The 20,889-nt window shown below is 43.5% G+C and overlaps 1 protein-coding gene across 1 annotated transcript in view; it reads left to right on the top strand.

Annotated features, from left to right (window-relative positions):
* Window positions 1–1,937: 1,937 nt before the first annotated feature.
* The window catches only part of LPCAT2 (lysophosphatidylcholine acyltransferase 2), a gene marked incomplete at its 5' end in the record, with an annotated part of 226,525 nt that continues 207,573 nt past the window's right edge, over window positions 1,938–20,889 (top strand). The window contains one exon of the mRNA XM_082270732.1: window positions 1,938–2,051. Within this exon, the coding sequence (XP_082126858.1) occupies window positions 1,938–2,051 (114 nt within the window). The remainder of the gene's footprint in view (window positions 2,052–20,889) is intronic.

Below are 20,889 nucleotides of genomic sequence, written 5' to 3'. Positions count from 1 at the left end.
TTGGCTAACTCCAAACTCAAATTCAGCCTAAGTTAACTCCAAACCCGAATTCAGTCTAAGTTAACTCCAACTCCGAATTCATTAAAGCATCTAGTTGATGGTTTAACTCCAGCCACTTACCTAATTAGGATGCAATGAGTTTAGGCTGGAGTTATTTCTGGAGAAGTGAGCAGCTCTACTCCAAACTTATACTGAATTAGGCCCTGTGTGTCAAATAAGATGATCAGCAGATCAGCAATATTGGGGTTCCGCAGGGGATAGTTCTCTCTCTCCTTTTTTTTTTTTTACTGTCTATAGCACCGATTTCAGCTACCAGACAGTCTTGCCATCTTCAGAAGTTTTCTGATGACTCTGTGGTAGTGGGATGTATAGGGGATGGGGAAGAGACTGAGTATAGGACTGTGGTGGAGAACCTTGTCACATGGTGTGAGGATAATTATCTGTATCTAAATGTGACAAAGGAGCTGTTTGTGGATTTCAGACAAGGAAAGCCACCAGTGACCCCAATCTCAATCCGAGGAGTATATGTGGCAGTAGTAGAGTGTTAAAAGTATCTGGGGGTGCGCATAGATAATAAGCTAGACTGGAGCAAGAACACTGAGGTGCTCTATAGGAAGGGCCAGAGCCGCCTCTACTTTTTGTGACTGAGGTCTTTTAACATCTCCCGGACGATGGTGATGATGTTTTTTTGAGTCTGTGGTGGCCAGCGCTCTCCTGTATGCAGTGGCATGCTGGGGAAGCAGGCTTAGGGTGTCCGATACCAACAGACTAAACAAACTGATTCGCAAGACAAGTGATGTTGTTGGATTGAAATTGGAGTATTTTACAACAGTGTTGGAGAAGAGAATGTTGTTCCAAGTTAGTGTCCCATCAGTGACAGATTGTTACAACCACGATGCACCACAGAGCAACCTAGGAAATAATTTTTGCCTGTGGCGATCAAGTTTTATAGTTCTTCTCTGTGAGGGATGGAAGTGAAGATTTAGGCCCCTTTCACACATACGGTCCGTTCAGTTCATCAGTTCAGTCACGTCAAAATGTATCAGTTTTTCATCCATTTTTCATCAGTTTTTCGTCAGTTGTCATCCGTTTTTCGTCAGTTGTTATCCGTTTTTCGTCAGTTGTTATCCGTTTTTCATCCGTTTTTCGTCAGTTGTTATCTGTTTTTCATCCGTTGTCATCCGTTTTTCATCCGTTGTCATCCGTTTTTCGTCCGATCCGTTTTTTTGACTGATGAAAAATAGGGCATTCATCCGTTCAAAAAAATGGACATTGACGGAAGCGGATGAAAACGGATGTTAACTGATGATCATCCGTTGATATCCGTTTTTACATAGAGATACATTGATGTCCGTTTTTCATCCGTCAACGGATGGATGAAAAATGGACAAACGGCAGCATGTGTGAAAGGGGCCTTAATTCTAGTTTATGATAAGGATTTTGTGTTTTTTTATAGTATGTTGGTATTGTGTTGATTATTATTTGGGGTGGTGTTCGAGAAAGTGGTTTATTATTTACATTTGGTAGTTTGATTTTCTGTTATTTTATTCTGTGCTCTTTACTCTATGTTGTATTTTAATTGTATGGATGTTTTATTTGTAGTGTAATTTTTAATTTGTTTTATTTGGTGCTAATGGCTGTAATTGGTAATTTGGTTGTGTTGTTTTATTTTGTTTGGTTTATTGTTGTGATCTTATGTTATCTTTGTTAAGTGTGTCTGTGTCGCAACATTTCCCAATTTCTCTTTGGGATTAATAAAATATTCTGTAAATCTAGGGCTTCCAGACAAATTTTTGATTTTACTATAAAGTGCTTCTTTTTTATGTATGAGTAAAAACTGTCTACTAGTTCAAATCAAATTTTGCTTTATTTATAATACACAATTTGTAACTTGTATTTTCTGTCTTTCTTTTGTCTTATTTACTTTTAAGGCTGAGATGGTATTACATTATCGGGCACCACTACTGCCTCGGCAGAAATCGTTTATCCCACCACAGATTCCAAATCCATTTGTCCATGAAATCAATCTGAAATTCACTGATAAGATACGGGTAAGAACATAATGTGAATTAATGCCTTTGTTAATACATTTTTTAAACTTTGGGACATACCAACAAGCTTAGTATTTATGTTCTGTATAACAAATGCAGAGGACAACAGTTTATTTGAATACAAGCAGCTTAACTGTGCAATTGCAAATAAGATGACTTTTGGTATATTCTTTTTTTTTTTTTTTTTTTTTTCTTTTTTCTTTATTTCTCCCCTCTAATGGTCATTTTGATATTAGAGATGTGGTTATGTATATTCAGGATCATATCCTGACAGTATCATTATTTATTTATTTATTTTTTATCGTAGACTGTTTTCTACTTGAACATTTAGGCTCCGTGCAAACTAGCATATTTTTTATGCTCCTAGAAGCCATGAACATTTATGTGTACATGTGCAGTATTTTATTCTAGATTTTTTTTTTTTTAAGCTTCAGCGTTTAGGAGCAGAAAAAAATACATTTTTGTAGAGTTTTTGGGAGCCTTTTGCTTCGGTCTATCTAGTAAGGTTACTTTGCGATATACTGTAAGCAAGGATTCTCAGACTTCTGCAGTGTATACGTGTGCTTTTACTATACAAAAATGCTGTAGATACAAAACTATTACAATACTAGGAATACAATACAAGACTGGTAGATATAACAAACGATGCCTAGCAAATAAACAGAAACTATGATCTATACACAGTATAAGTACACTTAAAAGTTACTTCACTCAGGTTAGAGTGGGTTCATGATCACCATTGACAACGAGGACCCAAGCTTCTATAATCAGTTGCTGGAGATCAGGCAAAAGTGCCTCCAGGCATCTTCTCCTGGCTGGTACAGACCTTTCTTTGTGTTTAAGACGTTATGGAGGCCTTGTTTTGGCTCATGCCTGACCACCTTTTATTGCAGTTGTCTAGTTTTATTGTCTACGGTTACAAACTTGTTTAGCGTAAATACAGAACAAACTGCTCCAACTGTCCATCCCCACATGGGTGTAGCCCCTTTTCCAATACATGTGTTTCAATTAGAGAAGCATTCTCAAAGTCTACCTCAAGATGGCACTCGGATATCATACATGTCATAGGTTATATATATATATATATAATATATAGTCAGAAAAGCTATTTGCCCAGGTTACAGACTTGTTTGCCGTAGTTACAGAGACAATAAAGACTTCTGTCAACTGAAATACAACAATAATTCATTGCTCACATTGTATCCAACAGCATTTGAATGTTTGTGTGGACTTCTCAAAACAAAAGTAACCTGATTTCTGTTTCTAAGTCCACCTACTAAACTGATTGTCCCATGTACAGTTATGTCTGATTAAAAAAAAAAAATCATACGTATATTTATCAAACGTAAAACATTTTCGTTACGTAAAACGCAAAATGCTTCTAAATGCTAACAAAATGCTCATAACAGCTTTTTTCAAGCATTTTTTTTTTTTTTTTCTGTTCATGTACTGGAAAAACACTAATAATACGCTAATGCTACTAAAACGTTATTACAAGCTGGCACAAAAAACCCTATTATCAGCATTTTTCATCCAGCGTTTTTTTTCTAGATTTTTATGAGCTTAAAAAAAAGACGCTAGTGTGCATAAAGCTTTTTGTCTTTTGTTCACTGACAGAAACAGCTTCAAGTCTTCAGACCATTGGGCTTATGCTCTTGCTCTCTAGGAGTAGCACTAGGCGGAAACCTTTTTGGTTATGCCCCTGGGGCAGTCTCAAAGGGTATACCATCACTTCCTGCAGTAGGAACCCATTTTTTTCCCTGCCATGCTCTCTGCTGGGATCTGCGAGCCTGGCATTTTTTTCTATTTAAATGGAATTTTTTACTTTTTTCTTTATTATTTTTGTTCCTGGGTAAACTACAATCAACTGTTCCCGTGAGAACTACAATCAACAGCCGGATTGGGCGACGCACTGGGTATTCTAGACCCTTACGGTCTTCCCAATCTGGCCTGAAGGCGTGACCCAACTACTAGCTCCGTGCTAAGTTGGCTGAGACATGGCCCCACTGGATGGGGGCTGACCGACAAAGGAAATCCCTTACGAGGTCGCATAGCACTGGTCATGGCAGCAGTCATGACCAGAGTCGCAGCGTACCTCAGGCCGCAGCACCCTCATTCCAAGGTGCGGTGGACTGCTGGGAGTGGCGCCCGCCTGGTGACCATGGTATGGGGAGTAGTGTCCTCCCTCCTTTCCAGCAGAATTGTTGGGGTGGTCTCGGGCCCCCCCCTGGGGATGGTAGACCCCCTGTGCCCTTTCACCCCCTTGTGCTTCCCCCTCCTTGCAGGGTTCCCCCTTAAATTTGGATGCCCTCATCTTTCCCCTGGCCTCTGTTTGGGGGCATGGGTGAAATTGGGAAGGGGGGCGAAATGTTGCTGGGCTGGAGGAGTGTCCCTACCTGGGTGCTGCGGGGGGTCCCTAGGTGGTCCCCTCCTGGGGTCTGTAAATTTTTTCCGTGGGGTCCAGGGTCCTGTGCAGCGCCGTGTGGTACCGCCATTTTTCTGTGGTCTCTGTGATTCCTGGTTCGGCGGCCATGTTTCTATAGTTCAGCGTCCATGTTTTTGGTTTCCCCATAGACTTGCATTGGCGGCCATTTTCCTGTAGTCTGAGACAGTGCAGAGGCTGTGGGGGCCTCTAGTGTCAGGTCAGCCTTTCCTCCTCCTCTTTCCAGCAGTGCGCAGATCGTTTTGGGACTTCCAGCTCGGGTGTTGAGTCTCTGGGGGTACACTATCTTTCCTTGCTGTATACAGCACTGCGGGTGCGCTGCTTCTTGTAGTGCTACAGCGGTGCACAGGGGGGGAGGGGCCTCATTTTTTTTTTTTTTTGGGAAGCTTGTTTCACTACCGATCCATTCCTGGAAGCTGCGGGACCCTCTGGGTCTCAGTCTTCCCTGGCAGTCATGACGGCAGCCCTGCAGTCCCTAGTAGCCAAAGTAGATATGGCCCTGCAAAGGAGACCTGGCAAGAAGCACCCCCACCTTCACCTGTATCCTCTGCTTCCTCATACTCTGAGGAGGATTTGGCCGCCGCGGATGAGAGTCAGCCCACTGGGTCTGCGTCAATGCACACTGAGTGCTCTAATAGTGAGGGTGAGTCCATATCCTCTGCAGCCATGCTTGAAATAGCGCTGGTGAAGGCCCTGATTGTATCAGTGCGGGAAACTTTAAAGTTGGAGGACTCCGTTGTTGCTAAGCTGGCGACGCTGGTGCAATATGGCATCGGCAGATCTTCCATGGTGAATAAGGTTTTCCCCTTTCCTGCCTATTTTGACGAGTTTATCTCTAGTCAGTGGGGTTCCCCGAAACACATGGTTGGAATACCAAAGCGTTTTGCTAGAAGATATCCCTTTGAGGAGTCTCTTCTGAAGAAACTGACGGTTCCACCGTTGGTGGACTCTCAGGTTTCCAGGCTGAATAAGACCACACTTTTGCAGGAGGAAGATTCCCCATCTTTTAAGGACCCCATGGACAAAAGAGCGGAGCCTCTGGTTTGGTACCTTTTCACTGTGGCTGGTTCAATTTTAAGAACGGTATTTGCTCTCACCTTGGTATCCCAGTTCTTAGTGGAATGGGCTAAGGTTTTTCGTCGGGATCTGGAGGGGAGTCAACATCCTTCTGAGCTGGCGGACCTAGCAGATTAGTTGATCCAAGGGTTACAGTATATTTGTGATGCATCCCTGGATGCGGCCCCTCTGGCCGGCAGAATTTCTGTGATGACGGTGATCCTTCGCCGCATGATCTGGTTGAAGTACTGGTCAGCTGACCAGGCTTCTAAAAAGGGACTGACTGATCTTCCCTTTTGTAGGCGACCATTTGTATGGAAGAGATCACTAAGGGCCTTATGGGAGGCAAGAGTACTTTGCTTCCACAGGCTGCTAAGGGAAAGGAATCATCCGTCTGGATCACAGGAAAAGGGCTTGAGATCCACCCGTAACTTTGCGGGAGACTCCAAGAAACCAAGTCCAAAGCGGGTGCGTCTGGTCCCGCGGACAAGCCTTCCCCAGCCTAAAGGGGCGGCCTCACCCGCATCTGGGGTTGGGGGACAGCTTTACTTCTTTCTGGATTCGTGAACCTTGCTCATTTAGAACAAATGGGTCCTCAAACTGATTCGGTTCAGTTACAAGATTGAGTTTCGGCCCTTGCCAAGGTTCTTTCCTTCCAACATACGCCTGTCTCCAGAGCGGCTACAGGGCCTCTACAGAGCAGTGAAGGACCTGTTAACACAAGGAGTTATTGTGCCTGTTCCAGAGTCGGAATGTTTCTAAGGTTTTTTCTTTTCAAATCGGTTTACAGTTCCCAGGAAGGAAGGCAAGGTTCGTCCGTTCTTGGATCTCAAGGCTCTGAACCACTTTGTGCGGGTTCAGAAATTTTGGTTGGAGTCCATCCGCACTGTAGTAGCTTTCCTTCATCAAGGAGATCCGATGGCTTCTATCAATCTCAAGGGCGCTTACCTTCATATTCCAATATATGTCGGGCATCACGTTTTCTTCGTTTTTCTGTGTGGCGAGGAGCACTTTCAATTTGTGGTGTTACCCTTTGGTCTCCCTTCAGCTCCTCGAGTGTTTACAAAGGTTTTGGCCCCAGTGTTGGCCTTGTTACAGCAGAAGGGGATTGTGGTACTGGGTTACCTGGACGATCTGTTTCTGCGTGTAGAGTCTTCCTGGGCTCTAGAAACCGACTTGGAGGTTACGGTGCAAACTCTGCAGGATTCTTGTTGGAAACTGAATTTTCAGAAATCGGCACTGTCTCTGTCAACAAAGCTGGACTACTTGGGTCTAACGCTGGCCTCAGCGTTAGCCCGGGTGTTTCTTCCTCAGACAAAACTACTGAAGCTGCAAGTGCTGGTCTCCACCTTGAGGCAGTTCCATTTGCGCAGTTCCACACCAGACCTTTGCAAAGGGAGATTCTGATCAAATGGAACAAAGATCCACTGTCATAGGGCAATCTGATTCTGTTGGGCTCTAGGGAGTCTCTCCTATGGTTGCTCCGCTCCCCAGCTCTACGTCTGGGAAAATCTTTTCTTCCCCTGTATTGGGCTGTAATCACCACGGATGCCAGTCTGTCCAGATTGGGAGGTGTCTTGGGAGTGTGTTCAGCCCAAGGTGTCTGGACTCGGGAGGATCAACATCCTGGAAATTCAGGCGATCACTTTCTTTCTCAATGGATGGATTGTCGGCAAGGACGCCCTGTGCGGATACAATCGGACAATGCTACGGCTGTGGCGTATGTCAATCATCAAGGGGGCACAAAGTGCCCTGATGGCCCGGTAAGTGGCCGAAATCTTGAGGTGGGCAGAAAGATATGTTCGGCCCTCTCTGCTGTGCACATTCTGGGGGTAGCGAATTGGCAAGTGGACTATCTCAGTCGGCAGACATTGGATCTGGGAGAATGGTCTCTTCACCTGGAGGTTTTCAATCAACTGTGTCTTCGGTGGGGGATCCCCGATGTGGACCTGCTGGCTTCTCGTCTCAACAGGAAGGTGCAGAGGTTCATGTCAAGGTCTTGGGATCCTCTAGCCGACACCGCAGCCGCTCTCGTGGCCCCTTGGGCTCAGTATCGTCTGATGTACGCCTTTCCTCTAATTCAACTTCTGTTGAGACTGCTAGGCAGAATCGAGGTAGAAGGAAATCCAGTCATTCTGGTGGCACCAGACTGGCCTCGCCGGTCTTGGTATGTAGGTGTGGTAAGGCTGGTAGCAGACGTCCCTTGGAAATTTCCTCTCAGGGAAGATCTTCTGTCTCAGGGACCAATCGTCCATCCTTCTTTACGATGGCTGGCTTTAACGACATGGCTATTGAAAGCCAGGTGCTGAAAGACACAGGGCTGTCGGAGTCGGTGACTTCTACGCTGTTGAAGGCTAGAAAATCTACTTCCAGGAAGGTTTATCATCGAGTTTGGAAGGCGTATATTACTTGGTGTGAGTCACAGGGGTTTTCTCCCCGCTCCTTTTCTGTGTCTCGTTTGTTGGAGTTTCTACAATTGGGTGTAGATCAACGTTCGGCTCTGGGCATTTCCGCCTTGGCTATTTTTTCCAAAGGCTGTTGGCAGCGAATTCCTTGGTTCACACTTTTGTGCAGGGAGTTCGCCATCTGGCCCCTCCGGTGCAATCCCTGGTACCTCCGTGGGATCTCAATTTGGTTCTGTCAGTGCTTCAAAGGTCCCCATTTGAAAATATTCGAGAAATTCCTCTGCTCACTCTGTCGCAGAGGGTGGCTTTCTTAGTAGCTATTAGTTCCGCACAATGGGTGTCGGAGTTGGCTGTGTTGTCCTGTCGGTCACCTTACTTGGTGATTCATTGGGACAAAATGGTGTTACGACCCTGTCAGGTGTTTCTTCCTAAGGTTGTCTCGGGGTTTCATTTGAATGAAGACATTCCTTAGATGTAGTAAGAGCGATTTGGGTTTACCTGGTGGTGATTGAACCAATTAGGAAATCAGATTCTTTGTTTGTTCTCACCGATGGACCTCGTAAGGGGGCAGGCCACATCTGCTGCAGGCATTTCCAAGTGGATCAGGCAGACGGTGGTGCATCCCTACTCCATTAAGGGTCAGGTTCCTCCTTTCCCTGTTAAAGCGCATTCTACGAGGGCACTTAGTGCCTCCTGGGCCTTCCGTCATCCGGCGTTAGTGGCTCAGGTGTGCAAGGCGGCTACTTGGTCGTCTGTTCACACATTCACAAAATTTTATAAGGTGGATGTTCTTATATCTTCGGATGCAGTGTTTTGCCGCAAAGTTTTGCAGGCTGCGGTTGCGGATGCTTCCGCTTCTTGAGGGTGAATTTTTTTCTGGTGGTGATCTCCAGTTGTTCCTAGTGGAGCTCTTGTTGTTACCTGGTTGGCTATGTTAAGCCTTTTTGGGAATTGTGTTTGCTGTGTTTTTCCCACCCCTCATGTTGCACTGCTTTGGGGACAGCCCAATGGTCTGAAGACTTGAAGCCGTGTCTGTCAGTGAACGAAAGAGAAAACTGGATTTTTGTCTTACTGTAAATTCCTTTTCTCTGAGGTTCACTGAGTTATTTGGTCTTCTGACACTACTTGTTACAAACTAGGGTCCTACAGCAGGAAGTGATGGTATACTCTCTGGGACTGCCCCAAGGGCATAGTCAAAAAGGTTTCCTCCTAGTCCTACTCCTAAAGAGCAAAAGCATAAGCCCAATGGTCTGAAGATTCGAAGCTGTGTCTGTCAGTGAACAGAAAAGGATTTTACGGGAAGACAAAAATCCAGTTTTAATTTATTACTATACATAATTACTTATTTTTGTTTTAATAATTATTTCCTTAATAAAACTTAATGATCTTATGGCTGTTGTAATGAAAAAGCAATTGATGTATTTAAATATGGATATACACAGCTATGTAAAGAGATTGATTGATTTAAAACCTAATGATTGTATTTATATTGGGACTTGCATTTTGTGTGACTTTTGTGTGTTTATGCAGAGACACCTGAAATGTTTTTGCTTTTATTTTTATTGTGGTTTGATGTTATATTTGTAATAAATGGTGTGCAATTTGGTTGTATTGTAGCAATGTTATATGGTTAGCTATAGGGATGGGTGGGTGGTGGAGAAACAGATAGCGAAAAAAAGCAGAAATGTTGAACTTCCCTCCAAAAAAAATGCAGTTATTCTATATTGAATTTTAGAGAGGGTGTTTATTCCTTGGGGCATTTTATTTTAAGATTATAAAACTTGGTATTGTTTTCAACCATGTTAAACTATACTAACTAGGGGTCGAATGGTTGAGCTCCATATGTTCTTTTAGTTGTTAACCTTTTGCCAACCGCCCTTTAGCACATTTACTTCTACTGGGTGGCGGCTCTGCGCAGGATCAGGTGTGTTTGTGTGTGTGTGTATGTATGTATGTGTATATGTATATATTTATGTGTGTGTGTATATGTATATGTGTGTATATATGTGTGTGTGTGTATATATGTGTGTATATATATATATATATATATATATATATATATATATATATATATATATATACACACACACACACACACACACACACACACACACACACACACACACACACACACACACACACACACACACACACACACACTCACAAAAGTGTGACAACACTGAAGAAATGAAACTTTGCTACAATGTAAAGTAGTGAGTGTACAGCTTGACTAACAGTGTAAATTTGCTGTCCCCTCAAAATACCTCAACAAACAGCCATTATTGTCTAAACCGCTAGCAACAAAAGTGAGCACACCCCTAAGTGGAAATGTCTAAATTGGGCCCAATTAGCCATTTTCCCTCACCGGTGTCATGTGACTTGTTAGTATTACAAGTTCTCAGGTGCGAATGGGGAGCAGGTGTGGTAAATTTGGTGTTATCGCTCTCACTCTTTCATACTGGTCACTGGAAGTTCAACATGGCACCTCATAGCAAAGAACTCTCTGAGGATCTGAAAAAAGAATGGTTGCTCTACATAAAGATGGCCTAGGCTATAGGAAGATTGCCAAGACCCTGAAACTGAGCTGCAGAACGGTGGCCAAGACCATACAGCGGTTTAACATGACAGGTTCCATCATCCTTGACATGGTCAGCCAAAGAAGTTGAGTGCACATGCTCCGCTTCATATCCAGAAATTGTCTTTGGGAAATAGACCTATGAGTGCTGCCAGCATTGCTGCAGAGGTTGAAGGGATGGGGGGTCAGCCTGTCAGCGCTCAGACCATACGCCGCAAACTGCATCAAATTGGCCTGCATGGCTGTCGTCCCAGAAGGAATACTCTTCTAAAGTTTATACACAAGAAAGCCCGCAAACAGTTTGCTGAAGACAAGCAGATTAAGGACATGGATTACTGGAACCATGTCCTGTGGTCTGATGAGACCAAGATAAACTTATTTGGTTCAGAGGCTGTCAAGCGTGTGTGGCCGCAACCAGGTGAGGAGTACAAAGACAAGCGTGTCTTGCCTACAGTCAAGCATGGTGGTGGGAGTGTCATGGTCTGGGTCTGCATGAGTGCTGCTGGCACTGGGGAGCTACAGTTCATTGAGGGAACCATGAATGCTAACATGTACTGTGACATACTGAAGCAGAGCATGATCCCCCTCCCTTTCGGAGACTGGGCTGCAGGGCAGTATTCCAACATAACAACCCCAAACACACCTCCAAGACAACCACTGCCTTGCTAAAGAAGCTGAGGGCAAAGGCGATGGACTGGCCAAGCATGTCTCCAGACTTGAACCCTATTGAGCATCTATGGGAGATCCTCAAATGGAAGGTGGAGGAGAGCAAAGTCTTTAAAATCCACCAGCTCTGTAATGTCATCATGGAGGAGTGGGAGAGGACTCCGGTGGCAACCTGTGAAGCTCTGGTGAACTCCATGCCCAAGAGGGTTAAGGCAGTGCTGGATAAAAATGGTGGCCACACAAAATTTTGACACTTTGGGCCTAATTCTGACATTTTTACTTAGGGGTGTATCCACTTTTGTTACCAGTGGTTTAGACATTATTGTGTTGTGTGTTGTTATTTTGTGGGGACAGAAAATTGATACTGTTACACAAGCTGTACACTCACTACTTTACATTGTAGCAAAGTGTCATTTCTTCAGTGTTATCACATATATGACACAGTCACAGATATAATAAAATATTTACAAAAATGTGAGGGGTGTACTCACTTTTGCGAGATACTGTTTATTTATATAATATGTGATCCGCACTCCCTCTGTGTTCCCGAGCCAGTGGTGCTGTGATTTGATCCAGCACTGATCAGCTAAATGTTCAAGGCCAATGATTCTTGACCTGGACCTGCTGACCAGTTATGACAAATCACAGAACTGCATGTGCCTGTGTTTACAAAACATAGGCACAGAAAATGTCATTTTTGGCGCTTTTCCACTGCATGGAACGAAACGGTTCGGCTCGCTTTTGTGCTTTTCCACTGCTGGTACCGCATGGTACGGTGTAGGAACGGTTCGGTACGGTACGGCAGCGCTTTTCCACTGCATGGAACCGAATGGTACGGCTCTCTAAAACAGTACCACCTCGATTGTGGTTCCAAGAGGTACCATACCGGTACCATATCCCACAATCCTTTGCATGCAGTCACTACTAGCCACTGATTGGTCAGAGAATCGTTGTTATCCCACCCACTTAACTTTAGCACTACTTTAGTGGAAAATCAAACCATACCAAACCGTACCGAACCGTTCCAACACCGCGCCATGCGGTACCAGCAGTGGAAAAGCAAACCGGGCCAAGCAGGGCCGAGTAGAGCTGAGCCGGTACTTGCAGTGGAAAAGTGCCAAATCTCTCCTGGAGCCCTTTTTCAGTTCCACCGTGAGAAGAGACCGCATCAGATAGTAAATATACAAGCATTACACTGACACCAGATCACATAGCTATGCACATTTAACCCCCTTATCCCCCCCCCAGTTAACCCTTTCACTCCCTGTCACAGTATCATTAGGTACAGTGAGCTGACTTTTTTGCTGATCACTGTATTAGTGTCACTGGTGACGCTAGATAGCGTTGGCGTAATTCCTAGATTGTGTCTTTTTGCCCACCACATATTCCCTAATAAATTTTAACTCCCTGATTGCCCCTAGTTATCCCTTTTGCTGCCCCTTCACAGCATCATTAGTGCAGCGTACAGATCTTTTTTCCGATCACTGTATTAGTGTCACGGGTGAAGCCAGATAGTGTTACCGTCAGTGTCGATCTCAGATAGCACCAGATTTCCCGTCACTAATACATTATACCATTTGATTGCCGGTAACTAACAAAAATCAACGGATCAATATCTTTGATCAGAACTATACTAGCATCCCCAATAGTATAGTGTTCTCAAAAACACAGTGTTAGTGGAATCAGCCCTGACACAGGGCCGATCCTAGGGTCACAGACGCCTGGGTGCAGAAATATTTCTGGCACCCCCCCCCCCCCCACGTGAGCTCAACAGCTTATCACCAGTAATTCTAAACCTGTGAGTTTACAGTTTTACTATATGTGATAATGAGTTACAATATAGAAACATCCCTTTAAAAAGCACACAAGGATCACTCTAAATTCAGCATTAGAAGAAAAAAGTTGCAATATTATCTCAAAATAAGGGTAGACTATTCTCTTTTTTCCAAAACGTTTGACTATTCTTACCTGCTAGAAGCATGACTGCTGCATCAAAAGACAGAAACAAGGTAACAGTTAAGCCCAGGGCTGCTCACTCCTCCTCATCCGCATTAAAGATGCGGAGAGGCTCCTCCCGTGTCCCCGACCAGGCCTGGCCCATCACTCAGGCACTCGGTAGAGGCCAGCGATGAAGAAAGATGTTGGCTGTCCGACTTCCATTAACTCTGCCGCTGTCAATCCCCCCGGCCCTTAAAACAGCATGGCCTTCCTCCCCCCCCCCCCCACTCAGGGCCGCTGTTAGAAATCATGGGGTCCTCTACAGCCTATCTGGAAGGGCCCCCTCTTGGGCAACCAAAAGAGAATTATGACCCGTGGGTGTGACAAAATTGTGTTAACCTTGGTAAGGGCTTAAAATGTAGGCCTACGTATAGCGTGTGGGTGTCAGGTGCATGTAATGTACATAGTGCAGAATCATATAATGTACAGAGTGCAGGGCTCATGAGTGGGTAACCCACAGAGTGCAAGGGTCAAGAATGCAGGTATTAGGTTTTTATTTATGGGTTCTCGGGGGGCTGGCGCGTACCACCAAAGCAGCGACCCCCCTGTGATCAGACACAGCGGGAGCCAACGATGGCCGCCGACCACCTGCAATTGTGCAGGAGCATGACAGAACGGCCGTCTGCCTATGTAAACAAGGCAGACCGCTGTTCTGTCACAGAGGAAAAGAGAGATCTTGAGTGTCAGCTAAGCTGAAACACAGATCTCTTTTCTTCTAGGAGATCCATCCCCCACACAGTTAGAAATCACTCCCTAGGAGCACACTTAGCCCCTTGATCACCTTTGGCGCTAACCTCTTCCCTGCCAGTGTAATTTATACAGGAACAGCGCATCTTTTAGCATTGATCACTGTATTGGTGTCACTGGTCCCCAAAAAGTGTCATTTAGTGTCAGATTTGTCTGCCGCAATGTCGCAGTCCCGCTAAAAATAGCTGATCGCTGCCCATACTAGTAAAAACAAAATTAAAAAAATAAAAAGTTCCATAGTTTGTAGACATAATAACTTTTTTGCAAACCAATCAAAATAGGATACAAAAAATATGTGGCAGAATACATATTGGCCTAAATTTATGAAAAAAATAGATTTTTTTCATTGGGAATGTTTTATAGCAGAAAGTAAAAAGGATTTGTCGCTAATTTTACGTTTATAGCGCAAAATATAAAAACTGCAGAGGTGATCAAATACCACCAAAAGAAATCTCCTATTTGTGGGAAAAAAATACATCAGTTGTATTCGGGTACAGCGTCGCACAACCTCACAATTGTCAGTTAAAGCAACGCAGTGCCGTATCGCAGAAAATGGTCTGGTCATTAAGGGGGAGCTGAAGTAGTTAAAGGGTCTGTTTTTTCAGATAATTTTGCCCATTTAAGACTTTTTTCTGAGCGGTCAGGGGATGGTAAAAACAGGCAACTCGAAGTCTTGATCACAACTGGAACCCCTCTACATGTGCCACAGCCGCAATGGTTTATGTTAAGCCCATGTGAAATGTGGCTATCCAGGTCAATGGGGCCATGCCACAACCATAAGCCAAACGCTTGGCTTGCTGTTGTGGCTTATTAGCCCCATAAAAAATCTGCCACTCTGCTAAAAAAAAAAAAAAAAAAAAAAACAGGATTTAGGAGAATTATTATAAATAATTTTGCCCCCTTTTTAATAAATCATTGTAATGCCACCCATATTCCTGTCCTTTTAAACAGGGTGACTGACAGTAAGCTGACACTAATGCTGCACAGGTGTTAGGTTAGTTTCACCCTGGTAAAAGGGCAAGAATATGGGTGACAGGAAAATAGCCTAGGCTATATACAGCGCTTGCCTTGATGAATCAATTGTCTAAATGTATGTGAACAATATTGAAAACTATCTGTGCAATATATAGTGAAGATACACATCAATTAAACACGAGAAATAGTAAAGTTGTTGTCCCAAAAAATAAATAAGTAAAGAAGTCCTTTCAAGTGGTGAGCAATAATTGTGAATAGTGAAAATAAATAGTTCAATAAATAAAGTATTTTCAAGTGATGATCAAGTGCAAAGTGCTTCGTGCTCAATAAACAAGGGTTCGTGACTTTCGTGACGTGGATTCCTCTTTTCCAGTGGCTTGTGGTAAAATTGAATGACTTTACCGGAATAATTGGGTCTTGTGTGCCATATAGCATTAAGACCTACAGCGCTTGGAGGCCGTCCAGGCCCAATTGAGAATCCCCTTTATGGATAATCCTAGTGGGATGCAGGTTGGGTCCCTCCTTACCGATCTCGGTCCTCAGGATATGGGGTTATAAAAGGCTCCAAATAGTATAGTATCATTTTAAAAAGTTTACTATTTCTCATGTGTTTAATTGATGTGTATCTTCACTATATATTGCACAGATATATATTGCACAGATAGTTTCCAATATTGTTCACATACAATTGATTCATCAAGGCAAGCGCTGTATATAGCCTAGGCTATTTTCCTGTCTCTTACTTTTAACCTTACAGCTGCTGCCACACAATATTTATTATTTTATAAATCTTTATTTATTTAACACAAATCACACATACCCATTTTAGTAAAACCCTTATTCCTAGGCGCGGGGAGATACACTAATTAGCATAGTGTCATCTTTCTTTTATCTTAAGAATATGGGTGGCATTACAATGACTTATTAAAGGGGGAAACATTTTTGGTAAGGAGCATAGACTGTACAGGAACAGGCGCTACTACTACTTGGACAAAACCGTCCCTCACCTCAGTCACTGCAGGCTACAAAGGGACTTCGTTCAGAGCTGATTCATCCCACACCAAGACAGGAAGACCGCGGGATGAAGATTTAAGGCATGTGATAGACAGCGCTTCCGTTGCACCCATTGGATGTGTAAGCAGCAGGAGGAGGTGCAGCCTGCAAGTTTTAGGCTGCACGGACTCCTGCTGCCTCCCCAGCCAATGGGTATTTGAGGTTCTCTCCTTAGTCCCTCCCTCATGACATCACCTAGGATTGGGAGGACACAAAGTAAGATACAGGACGATTGTCCGGTCTTCCTGTCTTGGTGTGGGATGGATCGGCGCTCCCCTGTGATTCCTCCGCTCCTCCTCCCTCCCTCTGACCTACCAGCTCTCCATCCGCCTACCTCCTCCCTCCGCAGCTCCCGTACGGCGATCCCCTGTGATTCCTCCGCTGCCATAGAAACTTAGAGCATTGCCGCGCCAGGCCCAGGGAGGCTGCGGGAGGCTGAGTGCCACTTGAGCCTCGGCGCGCCCCCTTCTGCTAAAGCTTGTATCGCCTGGGCGCGGTGCACCCTGTGCACCCGCCCAGGATCGGCCCTGCCCTGACACCTGTCAGCACCAACCCCCCCAACAAGTGCAGTGTCAGTCACTGTGACTTCTGAAACTCTGTACACAAAACCACAGTTCTGATCTCTGCTAGCACTAGCAGCAAAATTATATTTGTAGCGGTTCAAACAGTCCCTGCCAGCCAGGTGCTTTTTTACCTGTGAGTTGCACTAGGTACCCTTTAAATTAAGTGCCCAAAATGTAAAAAAAAATGTACGCTAGTGAAGAGGCCTACAGGATACTGAGCATGTCAGAATCAGGATCAGTATACAAACCTGTAGAAGGCAGCGGCACCCTGACAGATAGCTTAGACGACGGAGAAGATGACCATGCTAAGGTCAGGCGTACTTGACCCCATTCCCAGTTGCTGAGATGGTACAATCGCATGATGATTCTCGTATGCAGCAGAGTGCCAGTACTAGTGCCACTCTACCTTATGGTGAACTGGCCAACACCAGCAGCCTAGTACATCCTGTTCATAGACATACCAGCACTGCAGTAAACACATGGTGATGTGGCAGGTCCCATAAGTGCAATTTAAGCTGGTGCGGTAACTAGCACAGGTAGTGTCCCGCAGCCACCAAGATTTCAAACACAGCTCGGTAGAGCCCATAGTGCCCTTCCTAAAGCACTTGTAAGTCCTGATTGAAAGCCCACAGATTCTGTGGTGCCTATAGAATTGTATACTCCCCAACAAGTTGCCTGTGTAGATGAGTCCCTCATTATGTTTTCTGGCTGCCTTGCTTTCAAATAGTTTCTCCCCAGCAAGCCAGATATGGGGCCAAAATGTTTAGGCTCTGTGAGTGGGAAAAAGGGGATGCATGTTGTTTCCTTATTTACGAGCGAAAAGATAGTCACGTGGAGCCCCATGACTGCCCACACCACACGGGGAGCAGTGGCAAGATTTAATGGGACTTGGTGTCTTCCTTGTTCCTTGAAGGGTACCATTTGTACATGGACAATTTTTTTTATGCAAGCGTGCCACATTTTAGACACCTTTTTACGAAATAAAAATTGGCTACTGTGGCACCGTTAGACCTAATCGCCGGGGCTTCCTCCAACGGCTTTAAAATACCCAACTTAGATGGGGAAGAGAGCCTGCTTGAAAAATAATTAATTGCTTGCAGTGAAGTAAAAGGAAAAACCGGATGTTTTCGACAGCCCGAATTGCAACAGTGATTGGTGTTGATAAGAAGCCACTCTGTGTCCACGACTACAACCTTAACATGGGTGATGTAGAGTTTAACGACCAGATGATGGGGCTGTACTTAGTGCTTGTATCCCCCCTCCAAAAAAAAAAAAAAAAAAAAACCCTGCAGGACAATGGCATAATGTGCTAGTATATATCGCATAGTAGCACATTATGAAATACTTACCTTAGAACAAAGCACTGACACGGTTGCCCGGACACCGCTGAGGGAGCAGACATGTTCCCTTGGCGTCTCATCCGGGTTCATCGGCTCTGGCGCTAGGAGTGGCCGGAGCTGCGATGACGTCACTCCCACGCATGCACGCGGGAGTTCACTTTCCGGCAAGGAGCTCTGAAGGTCAGGCAAGATGTGCCAGGCCTTCAGAGCGCATGCGCCGCTGGTGTCAGTGGCTGCATGCAGGGTGAATATCTCCTAAACCGTGTAGGTTTAGGAGATATTAATTTTACCTACAGGTAAGCCTTATTATAGGCTTACCTGTAGGTAAAATTTAAAAATCGGAGGAATTCTACCACTAGGCCTCCCCCGTAAATCTAAAGTGGTAACCTGTAAAGGCCTTTAAATATGTACATAGTTTGTCACCACTGCACGGGCGTGTGCAATTGTAAAGCATGTCGTGTTTGGTATCTATGTACTCGGCAGAAAATCGTCTTTTATAGTTTACCAAACAATTGGGCAATTTATTGTTTTTGTGCATTAAAATTAAAAAAAATAATTTTTTGAGTTTGGAAAATCGCTGCGCAAATACTATGTGACAAAAAAAATTGCAACACCCTCCATAAGTAATTTTCTAGCAAAAAAGTATACAAACGTTTTAGAAAAGGCTTGGTCTTCAAATAGTTATAAGAATTTTTTTTTTTTTTTTACACAAAGTTGTCACTTAAATGATATATTGCTCACACATGCATCAGTATATGTGGAATTACAGCCCAAAATACATTTTGCTACTTTTCCTTAATATGGGGATACTACATGTGAGACTGTTTTGGCAGTCTAGCTACGCACAGGACCCCAAAATCCAATAAGCACCTTCAGGCTTTTATTTCCTCATTGCACTTCTTAACTACCTGTCACAAGTTCGGAGGCCAAGATGGCACCCCCCCCCCAAGTGACCCCTTTTCGGAAAGTAGACGCCCCAAGCTATTTGCTGAGAGGCATGTTGTGCCCATGAACTATTTTATGTTTTGCCACAAGTTTCTTGACACATGTCATGGGTATTTGTAAAATTGCACACTAAAACACATTCTCTTGCCTCTCCTGAGTATGAGGATACCACATGTGTGAGACTTTTTGGCAGTCTAGCCACATATACAAGCCCCGAACATTGATCACCGCCTTCAGACTGTCTAAGGGCGTAAATTTCTCATTTCACTTCCTCAATCAGTGGCCCTGAAATGTCAAGATTGCATAAATCCCACCACCCCCCCAAAATTACCCCTTTTTAGAAAGTAGGCACTCCAAGATATTTGCTAAGAGGTATGGTGAGTATTTTGCAGATCTCATATGTTGCCACAATTTTTTGGAAAATAAAGAAAGAAAATGAAAATGTGTTTTTTTTTTTTTTTCTTTTCTTTTCTCATTTTTCAAACCTTGTGACAAAAAAGAAGCTCTGAAAAATACTCAACATGGGGGGGGGGGGGGGGGGTTGCTATCTTGGCATTTCAAGGCCTCCAAAACTGTGATAGGTAATGAGGAAGTAAATTTACACAATTAAGCCCTTAATAGCCTGAAGGTGGGAATTGTTTTTTGGGGTCCTGTTTTTTTGGGGTCGTGTACGCGACTAGGCTCCCAAAAAGTCTCTCACATGGGGTATCCCTCATACTCAGAAGCAGCAGCAGAATGTATTTTGGGGTGTAATTCCACATATACCCATGGCATGTGTGGGCAATTTATCATTTAAGTGACAACTTTGTTTTTTGTAAGGTTCCAGAAACTTGTGAAAAAAAATATAAAATATTCCATGGACTCAACATGCCTATCATTAAATAGCTTGTGGTGTCTACTTTCCATAAAGAGATCATTTGGGGGGTTTGTGCTATCTTGGCATTTCAGGGCCTCCGAAACTGATCGGTAGTGCTGAAGTGAAATAAGCAATTTACGCCCTTTGAAATCCTGAAGGCGGTAATTGGTTTTCGGCACCAGTACCCAAAAAATATTCAATGAGCTCAACATGCCTCTCTGCAAATTCCTTGGGGTGTTTACTTTCCAAAAAGTTTTAATTTTTTGGGGGGGGGGGGGGTTGTACTTTCCTGGCATTTTAGCACCTCAAGAAATGTGATAGGCAGTCAGAAATTGCGTAAATTTCAGTATACATACCATAGTTTGTGGATGCTATAACTTTTAAACCAATTAATATATGCTTATTGTAATTGAATATATTTTGGCCTAAATGTATAAAAACATTTTAAGTTTTATGGATATTTTTTATTAAAAAAAGTCAAAAATATCTTTTTTTTTTTTAATTACCGGTCTTTTTTTTTTTTTTTATTTATATCGCAAAAAATAAAAATCCCAGTGGTGATCTGGGAACCAAAAGAAAGCTTTATTTGTGGGGAAAAAATGTTGCTTGGGTATAGCATTGCATGACCGCACCATTACTAGTTAAAGTAGCGCAGTGCCAAATAGCAAAAAATGTTCTGGTCAGGAAGGGGGTAAAACCTTTTGGAGGTCAAGTGGTTAACCAAGACCAATATCAACCTGATTTATGAAGCTTTGATGGTAGTTATGTGCAAATGAATTAACAGTTCCTTTGCTAGAGCATAGCTAGCGTCAGTTTTTATCATTCGGCCTTTATCATTCGGCCTTAATTTCATCTGGTGGCAAATTTCAGATAATTGCACATTTATTGAAAAAATGATTTGGTATGATTTGTATTTCTGGCAAGTGCAATTTACATTGCAGCTTCCAAGGCATTATGAAAACGGAACTTTTTTTTTTACTTTTCATTATTTTTTTTTTTTTTAAAGCAATGGACTAAAATACAGAATTATGAGTTTTCATACACCTTAACAAATAGTAAATCCACAGATTCTGAAGGTACCATTATGTTGCATAGTTACAAAGCTACATAGTTAGTCAGGTTGAAAAAAGACACAAGTCCATCCGGTTCAACCAAAAAAAAAAAACAAAAAAAAAAAAAAACAGTATTGAAAAGCCAACCATACAATCCCATATAC

The sequence above is a fragment of the Pelophylax lessonae genome (genome assembly GCF_965119305.1).
Source record: "Pelophylax lessonae genome assembly, chromosome: 10".
NCBI classification, from domain to species: Eukaryota; Metazoa; Chordata; class Amphibia; order Anura; family Ranidae; genus Pelophylax; species Pelophylax lessonae.
This window is presented reverse-complemented; position numbering and strand designations above follow the sequence as displayed.